This window comes from Acipenser ruthenus, chromosome 38 (genome assembly GCF_902713425.1).
Source record: "Acipenser ruthenus chromosome 38, fAciRut3.2 maternal haplotype, whole genome shotgun sequence".
NCBI classification, from domain to species: domain Eukaryota; kingdom Metazoa; phylum Chordata; class Actinopteri; order Acipenseriformes; family Acipenseridae; genus Acipenser; species Acipenser ruthenus.
Genome location: NC_081226.1, coordinates 10294370 through 10310211, shown reverse-complemented (window position 1 = coordinate 10310211; position 15842 = coordinate 10294370). Strand labels below are relative to the sequence as shown.

Below are 15842 nucleotides of genomic sequence, written 5' to 3'. Positions count from 1 at the left end.
CCATCTTGCTCGTTTGGTTGTTCGTAGCTTATTGATCCCAGAATCTCATCAATCAGCTTCTTGAAGGATCCCAGGGTGTCAGCTTATTATTATTATTATTATTATTATTATTATTATTATTTATTTCTTAGCAGACACCCTTATCCAGGGCGACTTACAATTGTTACAAGATATCACATTATACATGATTTCACATTATACAGATATCACATTATTTTACATACAATTACCCATTTTTACAGTTGGGTTTTTACTGGAGCAATCTAGGTAAAGTACCTTGCTCAAGGGTACAACAGCAGTGTCCCCCACTGGGGATTGAACCCACAACCCTCCGGTCAAGAGTCCAGATCCCTAACCACTACTCCACACTGCTGCCCACATCAACATTACTGGGGAGTTGGTTCCAGATTGGTTCCAGGCCCTCACAATTCTCTGTGTAAAAAAGTGCATCCGATTTTCTGTTCTGAATGCCCCTTTATCTAATCTCCATTTGTGATCCCTGGGCCTTGTTTCTTTTTTTCAGGTTGAAAAAGTCTTGTGGGTCGATATTGTCAATACCTTTTAGGACTGTGTAGGAGAGATGAGTGAGAGAGACGGAAACGGACCAGTAAATGAAGCATCCCGACAATAAGTATCGGGCTGATGGTATGCCGGTGTGGAATAATGAGCGCGAACGGATCAAGTTTTTTTTGCCAATTTGGTAGTCGATAGAGTTTAAGAAGTGCACAGAATAGGCTGTATTGCGATGCTGGTTTCTCTCTCGCTCTCTGCGTGTTCCCTTCCCTGCACGGACATTGTGTGTGTGTGGTGTGGGTATTTGTACTTCTGTACCGTGGTATTGTTTTAATTGACAGTTTTATCGTGTCTTTGAATGTGTATCTCCACTGTATTACTGGGTAGCAGCGTTGTTGCATTTGCAATTTTAATACATGATGTAAATCATATGAACCTTGTTTGGCTGCTTGAAATCTTGCTACCTGTTAATGGATTTGTCTTATTATATCAGTACCGTTTTAAAGCAGGCGTTGCTATTGGAAGCTTACAATAAACCAACGCTTGTTACTGTATCTGTGTGATTTTCTTGGTGACCTTGTTCTTGCATGTTTAGATCTGTTATCTGAATAAAAATTACCTCAAGGATCTTGTGTAATTTGTTCGGTGCTTTATCGCTGCTGTAGTCGCTCTTCATAATATATTTTTTTGGAACTAAAGGCAGGTTTGTGGTCGGTCTGGACGCTTCCGTGACCGGGGAGGTTTTCCAAACACGCAGAGCTTTTTAAAGTGGTAATCAATGACGTCGTTAAAACAATTAACAACTCATTAAATCAAATAATTCATTTGAGCTGGAGTCACCCCTGACTCCAGTAGTTTCCTCATGGTCCTAATGCCCCCATGTATTGTCTTTGCACCATAGTAACCGTTTTTTTTAAACAGTACTCATTGACTTTTTAGTTTCCCTTATTTAACAGTTATCATTTACACAATGCATTCTTTATCCACGCTTTAGTTTTGATCCCCAAAACATTTCACTTTGTGTACTTATTTGTTTACAATACAGTTTATTTATTGTCTTTTTTTTTGTCTGTACAGCACTGAAACACTACTTAAAAAACAACTTAACTCTTCTGCTGATAATATATATATAATTTCACTCTATATCACTGCTTTATTGCTGCTTTCTAACATTGATCAATGTTCTATGTAAAGCACTTTGGGGTGACTAATCGTCAAAGGCGCTATATATAAAATAAAAATGGATTAAAATGAACAGGAGGTGATTTCTGCATTGGAGCTGTCCTGAGATACGATATCCCAGCGCCCATTAAAATGAACACGCTCCACTACTCTCTTATTACACACAAAGATCAATGAAGACACTTCTGGATTACTTGTATAATAATTCTGATTAGGTGTTTATTAATTACTTTTCTGTGTAACTTCCTGGGCCATGTCTAGTTTTATTAATTGTGTTTTATCTTGGCAATGCCACTAGCCAAGCCTTTCAAGCTGGTCCTGTCGTGCTGTGATTAGCACATCGGGCGTGCGAGGAGACCGGCTTTATTTTTTGATCACCGATGATGACCACATGCCTCTACATTATAACACCGTGGCTCAGCAACACCACGCCCACGGTCACAGAAACTACATCTTACATTCACTTTCAGTTCGTGTCAGAGGACACAGCAGAAACGGAGGCGAGGACACCTTTCACCGACGCAAACGGTAAAAAAACCTCTTTTGTAATCTGATAATAAAGTTGCTTATATAGTAAATCGTGGTCATACTCAACCAAACCTAACGGCATGTTTCAGAACATGTTGTTTTAGCACTAACGTGTCGTACGAGTGAGACACGGCTTGTTACTGTATTAGACGCCAAGTTACAAAATAAACTTTTGCGTAAATGTTAAAGAAAAAGACCGGTCAAAAATAAATACGCGTTTTGTTTTTAGAGCTTGGCTTTTGAATCCTGTTTCATAAAAGCGGGTTTCACTGAATCGCTGTCGCAGGCACCTCGCAGATTAAAATTTGGGTTTTCATAAAACTTTCGCAGGGCTGCGACGTCGCAAGTAGCAATTTCCATCGCAGATCCTGTTTTAGGACATCTCCATGCCGCTCATGCGCTTCTCTGGCCGTCGATATGGCACAGAAATCCGAAGGGAAAGAGTATTTAGGGACCGGTCCAGTGTGTAGTGCTATATGTTGAAGCTACCACGCCGCCTGCAGTCCCTGTTTCCACATACACTCAACAGAACCGCAGTTTTATCAAGAGTATCTTAGAAAGGGTTAACAAGTGTACCAATTGATTACAAATTCAGACAATCCGGTATTGAGGTATTCTTGTAAAACAACTAGACTTACAGCTATTTCTATTAAAGATAAGCACATACACAAATACTGTACATATTTCCACAATCAGTTTCATACACTAATACACACACGATTAAAACGCCGTCATATTATTATTAATTCTATGCGTAACACTCCCCCGCTCCCCCTTCTCGTATATTGAATGGTTTGGTCCAGAATCAACTCTTCTCACTGTCAGAAGTGCAAACGTTTGCAAAATAAGATGTGGAAGGCCACAGGTGCGCTTTATTTGCTTGTTGCGATTGAGTTTTATCTTTTAAATACATGTTCAGATTATTTTATCTACATTATTTCTTATATATGGTCTAAAAATAAGCACTGTTCCAGTTATTACATCTGATTGTAAAACGCTGACACCTCCGCACAGCGCTGATACAGGTTCCCTTCACCTCTCTACATTATTCACACCTGTTGTTCCAGACCAGGCACGCTCTATTCAAACTTTTCAGAATTATTTCTCTCTCAGGGTTTCTTAATTTATTGTATTCTTTGCTTATTTGTATGAGATATACGCATGTATATCTCCATATATTAATAGGAGCAAAACAGTTCAATATTCTACACGTGAAGTTCAGAAGCGGTGCTCTCCCTGCCCAAGAGAAGTGGGGCGCTCCCCCGTGACCCCCCAGCACTACAGCCCTGGACCGGTCAGACCCCCCCAGCACTACACCCCTGGACCGGTCAGACCCCCCAGCACTACACCCCTGGACCGGTCACACCCCCCCCCACCAGCACTACACCCCTGGACCGGTCACACCCCCCCCAGCACTACACCCCTGGACCGGTCAAACCCCCCAGCACTACACCCCTGGACCGGTCAGACCCCCCAGCACTACACCCCTGGACCGGTCACACCCCCCCCCCACCAGCACTACACCCCTGGACCGGTCACACCCCCCCCAGCACTACACCCCTGGACCGGTCAAACCCCCCCAGCACTACACCCCTGGACCGGTCAGACCCCCCCCCAGCACTACACCCCTGGACCGGTCAAACCCCCCCAGCACTACACCCCTGGACCGGTCAGACCCCCCCAGCACTACACCCCTGGACCGGTCAGACCCCCCCCAGCACTACACCCCTGGACCGGTCAGACCCCCCAGCACTACACCCCTGGACCGGTCACACCCCCCCAGCACTACACCCCTGGACCGGTCACACCCCCCCAGCACTACACCCCTGGACCGGTCAGACCCCCCCAGCACTACACCCCTGGACTGGTCAGATCCCCCCAGCACTACACCCCTGGACCGGTCAGACCCCCCCAGCACTACACCCCTGGACCGGTCAGACCCCCCCCGCCAGCACTACACCCCTGGACCGGTCACACCCCCCCAGCACTACACCCCTGGACCGGTCACACCCCCCCAGCACTACACCCCTGGACCGGTCAGACCCCCCCAGCACTAAACCCCTGGACCGGTCAGACCCCCCCAGCACTACACCCCTGGACCGGTCACACCCCCCCCCCAGCACTACACCCCTGGACCGGTCAGACCCCCCCAGCACTAAACCCCTGGACCGGTCAGACCCCCCCAGCGCTACACCCCTGGACCGGTCACACCCCCCAGCACTACACCCCTGGACCGGTCAGACCCCCCCAGCACTAAACCCCTGGACCGGTCACACCCCCCCCAGCACTACATCCCTGGACCGGTCAGACCCCCCAGCACTACACCCCTGGACCGGTCAGACCCCCCCAGCACTAAACCCCTGGACCGGTCAGACCCCCCCAGCACTACACCCCTGGACCGGTCCCACCCCCCCAGCGCTACACCCCTGGACCGGTCAGACCCCCCCCCAGCACTACACCCCTGGACCAGTCACACCCCCCCAGCGCTACACCCCTGGACCGGTCAGACCCCCCCCCAGCACTACACCCCTGGACCGGTCCCACCCCCCCAGCGCTACACCCCTGGACCGGTCAGACCCCCCCCCAGCACTACACCCCTGGACCGGTCACACCCCCCCAGCGCTACACCCCTGGACCGGTCAGACCCCCCCAGCGCTACACCCCTGGACCGGTCAGACCCTCCAGCACTACACCCCTGGACCGGTCACACCCCCCCCCAGCACTACACCCCTGGACCGGTCACACCCCCCCCAGCGCTACACCCCTGGACCGGTCACCCCCCCCCAGCGCTACACCCCTGGACCGGTCAGACCCTCCAGCACTACACCCCTGGACTGGTCAGACCCCCCCAGCACTACACCCCTGGACCGGTCACACCCCCCCAGCACTACACCACTGGACCGGTCACACCCCCCCAGCACTACACCCCTGGACCGGTCACACCCCCCCAGCGCTACACCCCTGGACCGGTCAGACCCTCCAGCACTACACCCCTGGACCGGTCAGACCCCCCCAGCACTACACCCCTGGACCGGTCACACCCCCCCAGCACTACACCACTGGACCGGTCACACCCCCCCAGCACTACACCCCTGGACCGGTCACACCCCCCCCAGCACTACATCCCTGGACCGGTCAGACCCCCCCAGCACTAAACCCCTGGACCGGTCAGACCCCCCAGCACTACACCCCTGGACCGGTCAGACCCCCCCAGCACTAAACCCCTGGACCGGTCAGACGCCCCCAGCACTACACCCCTGGACCGGTCACACCCCCCCAGCGCTACACCCCTGGACCGGTCAGACCCTCCAGCACTACACCCCTGGACTGGTCAGACCCCCCCAGCACTACACCCCTGGACCGGTCACACCCCCCCAGCACTACACCACTGGACCGGTCACACCCCCCCAGCACTACACCCCTGGACCGGTCACACCCCCCCAGCGCTACACCCCTGGACCGGTCAGACCCTCCAGCACTACACCCCTGGACCGGTCAGACCCCCCCAGCACTACACCCCTGGACCGGTCACACCCCCCCAGCACTACACCACTGGACCGGTCACACCCCCCCAGCACTACACCCCTGGACCGGTCACACCCCCCCCAGCACTACATCCCTGGACCGGTCAGACCCCCCCAGCACTAAACCCCTGGACCGGTCAGACCCCCCAGCACTACACCCCTGGACCGGTCAGACCCCCCCAGCACTAAACCCCTGGACCGGTCAGACGCCCCCAGCACTACACCCCTGGACCGGTCACACCCCCCCCAGCGCTACACCCCTGGACCGGTCAGACCCCCCCCCAGCACTACACCCCTGGACCGGTCCCACCCCCCCAGCGCTACACCCCTGGACCGGTCAGACCCCCCCCCCAGCGCTACACCCCTGGACCGGTCAGACCCCCCAGCACTACACCCCTGGACCGGTCAGACCCCCCAGCACTACACCCCTGGACCGGTCACACACCCCCAGCGCTACACCCCTGGACCGGTCACACCCCCCCCAGCGCTACACCCCTGGACCGGTCACACCCCCCCAGCACTACACCCCTGGACCGGTCACACCCCCCCCCAGCAATACACCCCTGGACCGGTCACACCCCCCCCAGCGCTACACCCCTGGACCGGTCACCCCCCCCCAGCGCTACACCCCTGGACCGGTCAGACCCTCCAGCACTACACCCCTGGACTGGTCAGACCCCCCCAGCACTACACCCCTGGACCGGTCACACCCCCCCAGCACTACACCACTGGACCGGTCACACCCCCCCAGCACTACACCCCTGGACCGGTCACACCCCCCCAGCGCTACACCCCTGGACCGGTCAGACCCTCCAGCACTACACCCCTGGACCGGTCAGACCCCCCCAGCACTACACCCCTGGACCGGTCACACCCCCCCAGCACTACACCACTGGACCGGTCACACCCCCCCAGCACTACACCCCTGGACCGGTCAGACCCCCCCAGCACTACACCCCTGGACCGGTCAGACCCCCCCCCCTGCCAGCACTACACCCCATAATAATAATAATAATAATAATAATAATAATAATAATAATAATAATCATCATCATTTGCAAATAAACCTTTTTTTATTGAAATTACATCACAAAGTGTCCAAAAACAAACATCAATAACATTGAGAGTAGTGGACTGTATAAATTATACACTGAGTCGCCATGAACCAACATGTCTATGAATTTCAATAGCTAATAAGTGACTGGTTGCTTTGCTGCTGTAGAGAATGGGACAGCAAGCTGAGAAGAGCAAGCTGCAGGGTACAGACATGGACAGGAGGAGTGGAGGAGGAAGAAACAGCACTGAATATGAATGCACTAAAACGAGTAAAGAGCTGCTCGAATCAGAGGACAGCAGGTAAGCTTTTAAACAGGGGGCGAGTGTCTATCCAGGAACACCAAGATATGACTCTGTCCCACTTCAAGGTCTTATAAAATGATTCCCACGCTAAATCTGCACAGTATTTTTACAGTCTCCCCCCATGCTTTTCCTCTGGTTATACTGTACTATGCATTTACCATAGTTTACCACGATGTGCCATATACTTTCTCGTACGTCTCTGTGCTTTACAATGCTTCCCTGTGCTTTACCATACCTCTCTGTGCTTTACAATGCTTCCCTGTGCTTTACCAGACCTCTCTGTGCTTTACAATGCTTCCCTGTGCTTTACCATACCTCTCTGTGCTTTACAATGCTTCCCTATGCTTTACCATACCTCTCTGTGCTTTACAATGCTTCCCTGTGCTTTACCATACCTCTCTGTGCTTTACAATGCTTCCCTCTGCTTTACCAGACCTCTCTGTGCTTTACAATGCTTCCCTCTGCTTTACCAGACCTCTCTGTGCTTTACAATGCTTCCCTCTGCTTTACCAGACCTCTCTGTGCTTTACAATGCTTCCCTCTGCTTTACCAGACCTCTCTGTGCTTTACAATGCTTCCCTCTGCTTTACCAGACCTCTCTGTGCTTTACAATGCTTCCCTCTGCTTTACCAGACCTCTCTGTGCTTTACAATGCTTCCCTATGCTTTACCAGACCTCTCTGTGCTTTACAATGCTTCACTATGCTTTACCAGACCTCTCTGTGCTTTACAGTGCTTCCCTATGCTTTACCAGACCTCTCTGTGCTTTACACTGCTTCCCTATGCTTTACCAGACCTCTCTGTGCTTTACAATGCTTCCCTGTGCTTTACCATACCTCTCTGTGCTTTACAATGCTTCCCTCTGCTTTACCAGACCTCTCTGTGCTTTACAATGCTTCCCTCTGCTTTACCAGACCTCTCTGTGCTTTACAATGCTTCCCTCTGCTTTACCAGACCTCTCTGTGCTTTACAATGCTTCCCTATGCTTTACCATACCTCTCTGTGCTTTACAATGCTTCCCTATGCTTTACCAGACCTCTCTGTGCTTTACAATGCTTCACTATGCTTTACCAGACCTCTCTGTGCTTTACAGTGCTTCCCTATGCTTTACCAGACCTCTCTGTGCTTTACAATGCTTGCCTATGCTTTACCAGACCTCTCTGTGCTTTACAATGCTTCCCTATGCTTTACCAGACCTCTCTGTGCTTTACAATGCTTCCCGATGCTTTACCAGACCTCTCTGTGCTTTACAATGCTTCCCGATGCTTTACCAGACCTCTCTGTACTTTACAGTGCTTCCCTGCATTTACCAAGTGTCCATTGTATTTTATTGCACTATGCTGTTTTTTTACTGTGGGACACTTGTATCAATGCAAGCAGGGTGTATTCTTAGTAAAAGTAAATGAGCTGGCATTATTCATTTATTTGTCTCTATAAAGAATATGACTTTTCTAACTTGTTATGTGGTGGTAAGCTAGCAGAATCATCATTAAACTCTCATCCCAGCTGTGCTAACCATTCTAACATTGGTTCATTTCTTTACAGCACAGAGGCTGAAGATCTCAGCAGTGAGATCATTGAACAGTTTATCCAGCTGTTCAGTGAAAAGAAGCCGGAGATTGAAAGACACCTCAAACACCTCCATGAAATAGCTGACGGGCTGGATGAAGTTAACAGGAATTCTGCCATCGCTAAGACTACAGGGAGCTGTGTTAGTGCAGCCGGGGGGGTTATGACCATTGCAGGGTTCGCACTGGCTCCTTTTACATTTGGAGCCTCCACTCTACTGGCTGGCGTTGGGCTTGGAGTTGGTCTGCTAGGAGGAGCCACCACTGTGGGCACAGAAATAACCAAGGCTGTCATCGATGGAGGCGAAAACAAAAAAGTAGCAGAAATCCTGGAAGATGTTGAGTCTGCAATGAGCGAGCTTGATAAGTCAGTGGGTAAAGCCTGCCAGACCGTTTCCAAATGGGATGAAACTGGTTTCGAGCACATTTTAAAAGCCACTGGTCAGCTAGGAGCTAAGGGTGCCAGTGCTGCAAGCGCACTTTCCAGAGTAGTCCGAGTGTCGCTCTCTAAAGGGGCGAGGATAGCAGGAGGGGTCGTTGCTGGAGTATTTGTGGCTTTGGATGTCTACGAGATTGCGAAAAACTCCATTGACATTCATAAAGGATGTAAGAGCGAAAGGGCGAAAGAGATTCGCAAACTGGTGGAAACCACAGAGGCAGATCTAGCCGAACTGGAGGACGTCTGTTCAGATATGAAGAAGCTCAGGTGAGCTGCTGGTATTTTTTATATATTTGGCAGACGCCTTTATCCGAGACGACTTACAGGTGTTGCAGGGCAGTAAAGTGTCACAATGCAAGCGTAATATTTAAATACAGTGTAGTTTACAGTCAGTGCAAATACTGCTAGAATACAATATGAACTAGGAGGCAACAGGTTAGGATGACAGCAAGTTATATCTACAATGACATAATCGTGCAAGGATAGTGCATTAGCTAAGGATCCAGTAACGTGGTGCTGAGGTCAGGCAAGTCCAGGGCAGAGCAGGAGCAGCAAAGCAAGACTTGTTTAACATGTAGTGCCTCTCTAAGCAGTGTATAACGGGCTGATAAGACAAGAACACTGCCTATACACAGCTACTGCTTCTGTCCCTCACTATATGCACAATATTGCTTCATTAAAAAAAGTAATGCATGTGTTCAATATTTAAACATGCAGCCATTTAAATAGCAAACACAATTACTCATAAAAATGTGTTTGAAGCATATAGATTGCAATCATATATGGAAATCTACAAAATATGTACTACTTGCTTACTTGCATCACCCGATAGAATTCACTCCATTTGCATCGTAAAGTCAGTTTGAAACCTGCTGAATAATGTTACATTAACATATTGAATTACACACCGCTATATATCATGTACTCAACGAAAACCTGTGAACAATTAAAAAATGTGACATTCGAAATTTAACATGAAATACTGATTCAAAATTAAATTCTGTATCAAACTTAAAATTCCAGGTGATGAAGTCTTTTGGCCATAGCTGTAGTTTTTACTAATGATAATTTGGAGCTCTGAGAATCTAGTCCTCAGATAAGTATTTATGGAACTAGTTCATATTGGAAACACATATCATACATAATAGAACAGTATCACACGTATCGTAAGCTGCAGTGCTCATGCTAGTACTGAATTCATGTATGGTTGTTGAATTGTTTTACTGCCATAGTGATCTGCGGGAAGCAGACTTGGACAGGACTGTGAGAAGAAGGAGACACAGTTCTGAATGTGATTTAACTGATCTGACTGAAGAGCTGGAGGAGCCACAGGGCAGCAGGTAATCCTACTCAGAGAGACCAGGAGGTTAAGAAGGCAATGCAGACCAATGGGTGTATGCATAATGTCAGTGTCAGACAGTACTGAGGTTGTTGCATTCAGGTCGATCCTGTACGTGATCGTTCTAATAGGGCTAATTTGCATTGAAAAAATCGGTTCTTGCTATTGGGATCGTTGAAAACTAGCATTTGTTATTAGAAGGGTCCGTTATAATGAAGTTAACTTATATATATATACAGTGCCGAGAAAAAGTTTGTGAACCCCAATGAGAATTAAATTCCATAGTTTTACCACGATAGCCTTCTTGAGTCTTTTCTTAAATATCCAATAGGGGTTATATTAACCAATTCCATGTCTTTTGAAACAAAATGATGTATGAATTAGACAAACAATGAGTAATTAAGATTCAGGGTATGTGAAAAGTAAGTGAACCCCTGGTTTTATCAGCTCAATTAAGGGGATCATTAGAATCAGGTGTTTAAATAATTAGGTAGATCTTCAGTGGTGAGTTTGGTCTTCACCGTACAGGTGTGTGGAAACACGTCATGCCACGATCAAAATAAATCTCTGAGGACCTCAGAAAAACAGTTTTTGATGCTCATCAGTCTAGAAAGGGTTACAAAACAATTTCTAAGGATTTGGGGATCCACCAATCCACTGTCAGACAGATAGTCTTCAAATGGAGCAAGTTCAAGACCACAGTCACTCTACCCAGGAGCGGTCATCCTACCAAAATCTCTCCACGAACAAACCAGACAATCATCAAGGAAGTCCCAAAGAACCCCAGAGTAACATCCAAGGATCTGCAGGCCACTCTCGCCTTGGCTAATGTGAGTGTTCATGACTCAACTATCAGAAAAAGACTGAACAAGAATGGTGTTCATGGAAGGATAGCCAGGAGGAAACCACTGCTCTCTAAAAAGAACATTGCTGCCCATCTGAAGTTCGCCAAAGAGCACATAGATGATCCACAAGACTTCTGGAACAATGTTCTCTGGACAGACGAGTCAAAGGTAGAACTTTTTGGCCTCAATGAGAAACGTTATGTTTGGCAAAAACCAAACACTGCGTTCGAACAGAAGAACCTCATCCCAACCGTCAAGCATTGTGGTGGGAGTGTGATGGTTTGGGGCTGCTTTGCTGCCTCAGGACCTCGACGGCTTGCCATCATTGACACAACCATGAATTCTGCATTGTATCAGAAGATTCTAGAGGAGAATGTCAGGCCATCCGTCCGTGAGCTGAAGCTGAACCGAAAGTGGGTCATGCAGCAAGACAATGATCCTAAACATACAAGCAGATCTACAAAAGAATGGCTGCAGAAGAAGAATTTCCCCGTTTTAGAATGGCCTAGTCAAAGTCCGGACCTAAACCCCATCGAAATGTTGTGGCAGGACCTGAAGCGAGCTGTCCATGCAAGGAAGCCCTCAAATGTCACCGAGTTGAAGCAGTTCTGTAAGGATGAATGGGCCAAAATTCCTCAAAGCCGATTTGAGAGACTGACCAACAGTTACAGGAAACGCTTAGCTGAAGTCATTGCTGCTCAAGGGGGTGCCACCAGTTACTGAATCTAAAGGTTCACATACTTTTTCACACATGGATATTGAATGTTTGAATCATTTGTGGATGAATAAATGTTGAAAAAGTATCATGTTTTTGTGACATTTGTTTAATCAGGTTATCTTTATCTATTATTAGGACTTAGATTAAGATCTAATAACATTTTAGGTTTGACATATGTGAAATATATGAAAATCCTAAGTGGTTCACAAACTTTCTCAGCACTATATATATATATATATATATATATATATATATATATATATATATATATATGCTTGGCCCCTTTGGAAATGAGAGTACTATTAAGGAGCCTACTAACTCTCCCACTTAAGTAATTTAATGAATATGTTAACTTTAACCAGTACACTTAAAAATGAATGAACTGAAATCCTTTCTTTTAGTTTGACTGTGGAGCTGGACCCTGAAAGGAAGAGGACCATGGAAAAGGAAACCAGTGAACTTCCAGCGATTGCTGAGGCTGCTTTTCCAGTCAGGATTACTGCTAAAGCAGGGGCTGCATTGGGCTTGAGTGCTTTGGCAGCATTGGCTATACTGTCCACTGAAGACCCAATTGCTGTAGGAGCCATTGTGTTAATGCTGCTTCTGCTGGTGTTGATGCTGTGTTTGACTGTACAGCTGTCACGGCAGATACAGTGAATTAGCCAGTTCTGCCAGCTAAGCACATTCCCCAGGTCACAAGTTCTCCCAAGACTCCCATTGCATAGCAGTTTGATCCATTCCTGGTTTTACTAGGAGTTTAATAAAAGACAACTGAGCTTGTTACCTAAACACACTGTGGCTAATCACACTCCTAATAAAACCTGGAGTGGGTGAAACTGCTATGCAATAGAGTCTTAGTATCTGTATTAGTATTAATCATATTATAAGTATTGGTTTAGTATTAATATTTCACCCTCTTATTTTCTGACTTTATGCAATGGAATAAATTACATCATACATTTGATTAGTATTTATCTTGAACGAAGCACACAGGAGAGCACAAAGGAGAAGTTGAGAAACAGTTATCAAGACAAGAGTCTGACCCCAGAGGAGTAGTGGATGAAGAGTCAGCAATAAGACTGTGGTAACTAACACAAAGTTGGCTGTTGCTGTAAAATGAATATGACTATACAATATGTATGGGCACTGTTTAAGAGTGGAGCATTATAACCTCGAATTCAAGTTCATGTTGTACCCTAGCTGCAGGCTGACATGAAATGCGTTCTAGATGAAAGTACAAAGCTTAGCACAAGTGTTTAACTCCAGCTGTAATATTTTGTATACCTCCTGGTTTGTAAGAGAAAAAAAAATAATATATCAACTATAATATAGTTTTGTAACAGATAAACATATACTGTAATATTGGTGCTAAAATAATATAGCTTTTAATAAAACAAAACTTCAAACTCCTCTCTCCTCACAACCATTTTCAGCTTTCGTTATGCTTGTGCACCCCTCTGTTAAGTTAACTGCATACCATTATATATATATATATATATATATATATATTCAATGGCAAAAAATATTGTTAAAGTAACGTTAAGGTTTCAGCATTGTAACCAGAGCCGAGGTTTCAAGGCAATATTTATATTACTGCTCGGTATTGACTATTCCACCTCCAAATGTATGTTACATGACAAACCAACAGAAAAAATGAAGGAGTCTTTTGTACTTTTCCAGACTTTTTACATGAGCATCAGCATTGATGATGAGGACACGACTTCGGTGTCCTCATAGCTAGTGATGGCCATGTAAAGTTTGGTTGCAAAACTCCAAAAGTTAGGAAATTGAAAGTTAAGTTAGCCATGCACCCTTAACTCTGCACCCTTATGTGTATATTTCCCATCACACTTGACATCATCAATGACATCACTAAGCACATGACAAATTCTCCCTGAAGACTGGCCATAGGGAGATAACACTGGGAAATCGTAGCCCTTGTGATTGGTAACTGCATTAGCATTCCCACAATGTTTGCTGTCAATATGTGCTTAATGAACAACAGAATTCCTTGTACTCAGACATGTGTAATTCATGTTGAGGTATGTAGTGATGAGTAAAAGAGTTTTTGGAAAGGAGTACCTGAAAACGAATGGGACGTGCAATATGTCAAAGCCTACATGTATGTTAACACTTTCCATTACAGTTAGTGCTGTATGGTATACTGTTGATCCATGTATGCTGTGCTCCACCTCTTGTTTATGTACTTCATTGAGTACTGTTAAATTTTCACAATGAATCTGCAATTGTACCTAAACATTTTAGTGTCATAATTGGCTTTCAGCATATGAGTATTTATTTATTTCTTAGCAGACGCCCTTATCCAGGGCGATTTACAATTGTTACAAGATATCACATTATACATTATTTCACATTATACAGATATCACATTATTTTTACATACAATTACCCATTTAAACAGTTGGGTTTTTACTGGAGCAATCTAGGTAAAGTACCTTGCTCAAGGGTACAGCAGCAGTATCCCTCACCGGGGATTGAACTCACGACCCTCTGGTCAGGAGTCCAGAGCCCTAACCACTACTCCACACTGCTGCCAGTATGTTAGCAAGCATTCATAGTCAACTGTAAAGTTTGAAAGAAGAATGGTTAATCACTGTGCAAACATACACACACTGCAGAAAATGCAGTGACTCCTTTTGCCACGTGAAACAGTGCAGTTAATACAAGAAAGCCACTGTTGCAGATTCCAGATACAGAACATCTTGTTTGTATGAATATTGCTGATCGCGTTTGTTTAACATTAGTTCCAGTAATACAAGGAAGGCCCCTGTGATCAGGAAGTGCAAAGTGTGTAATAATCCAACAGTGATTTAACTCCCCAAACACTCTGTGTTTATTAATATAACAAAAAGAAATGCTCAAAAATAAAGCAAGACGCCCCTGATACCAGCAATGGTATAGCGGAAGCACAACACGGCAGGTTGCAGTCCCAATCCTCAGTGCACAAAACAGGGCTCTTGTGGTCCTTCTTCCCTGGATGGTGCGTGGCTGTGCTGTTCAGTGCTGTGCAGTGAAACGGTAAGTCGGGTTCGTGCCGGCTTCGTGGCTACAGCGCCACTCTCCTCTTTACCCCTCTGCAACAACGAAACAAATCCAGCCTTCGGCCGCGTCATCGATAGTCAGCGTAAGGGGCCGTACCTGCGTAGCTGCGTCCCCTTTGTACTACCCAACTCCTCCCTGATCAAGGATTGCAGCCAACTAGGGCTGGTCCTCAAAATCGGTCCCTGAACCCTGTATGGCTCTCATTTTTCTCAGCACCTCAGCATATCTCAGCACCTAAGGGACATGCTCTAGATGTGGTTATAACATTAGGTCTAGTAATCTTACTCGCTTTCCTTCTGTCCATTTTCTAGTTTATTTTGATGTCGATTTTGCTTCACCTTTCCTGCTGTAGTGCCACACACTATTGTATTTTGATCCCGTCGACTTTTAGATCCAGTTAAGTTAACTAGCTTGGTTGCTGATTCGACGTTAAGTACTGCACTGTTATTACCAACTGACGAGGCAGTTGCCCTGTATAATTCAACACTACCCAGTATTATTGATCAGGTAGAACCACTTCATACCCGCACTATCAGTCTAAAATGCTTTTTCTCGCTGGTACACTGAGGATCTCAAGGGTTTAAAAACTGAAGGTGGCAGTTTGGAACAACAATGGCGGGCACCTGGGCTCTGTGTTGACCATGAGCTCTGGAAGACACATATGAAAAAATATCAATTGGCCTCGTCTTATTTCTCTAATGTTATTTCCACTGGCCCAAACCACTGTTTAATACTGTGGGTACACTTTGTTTAATGCTGTTGATA

At 46.6% G+C, this 15842-nt stretch overlaps 1 protein-coding gene across 1 annotated transcript; it reads left to right on the top strand.

Annotated features, from left to right (window-relative positions):
- The first annotated feature begins 2032 nt into the window (after window positions 1-2032).
- LOC117434195 (apolipoprotein L3-like) lies at window positions 2033-13426 on the top strand. Its single transcript, XM_034056818.3, has 5 exons — window positions 2033-2223; window positions 6970-7103; window positions 8651-9379; window positions 10345-10452; window positions 12416-13426. The coding sequence occupies exons 2-5, from the start codon at window positions 6973-6975 to the stop codon at window positions 12669-12671; spliced, it is 1224 nt and encodes a 407-aa protein (XP_033912709.3). The 5' UTR covers window positions 2033-2223; window positions 6970-6972; the 3' UTR covers window positions 12672-13426.
- Window positions 13427-15842: the final 2416 nt, after the last annotated feature.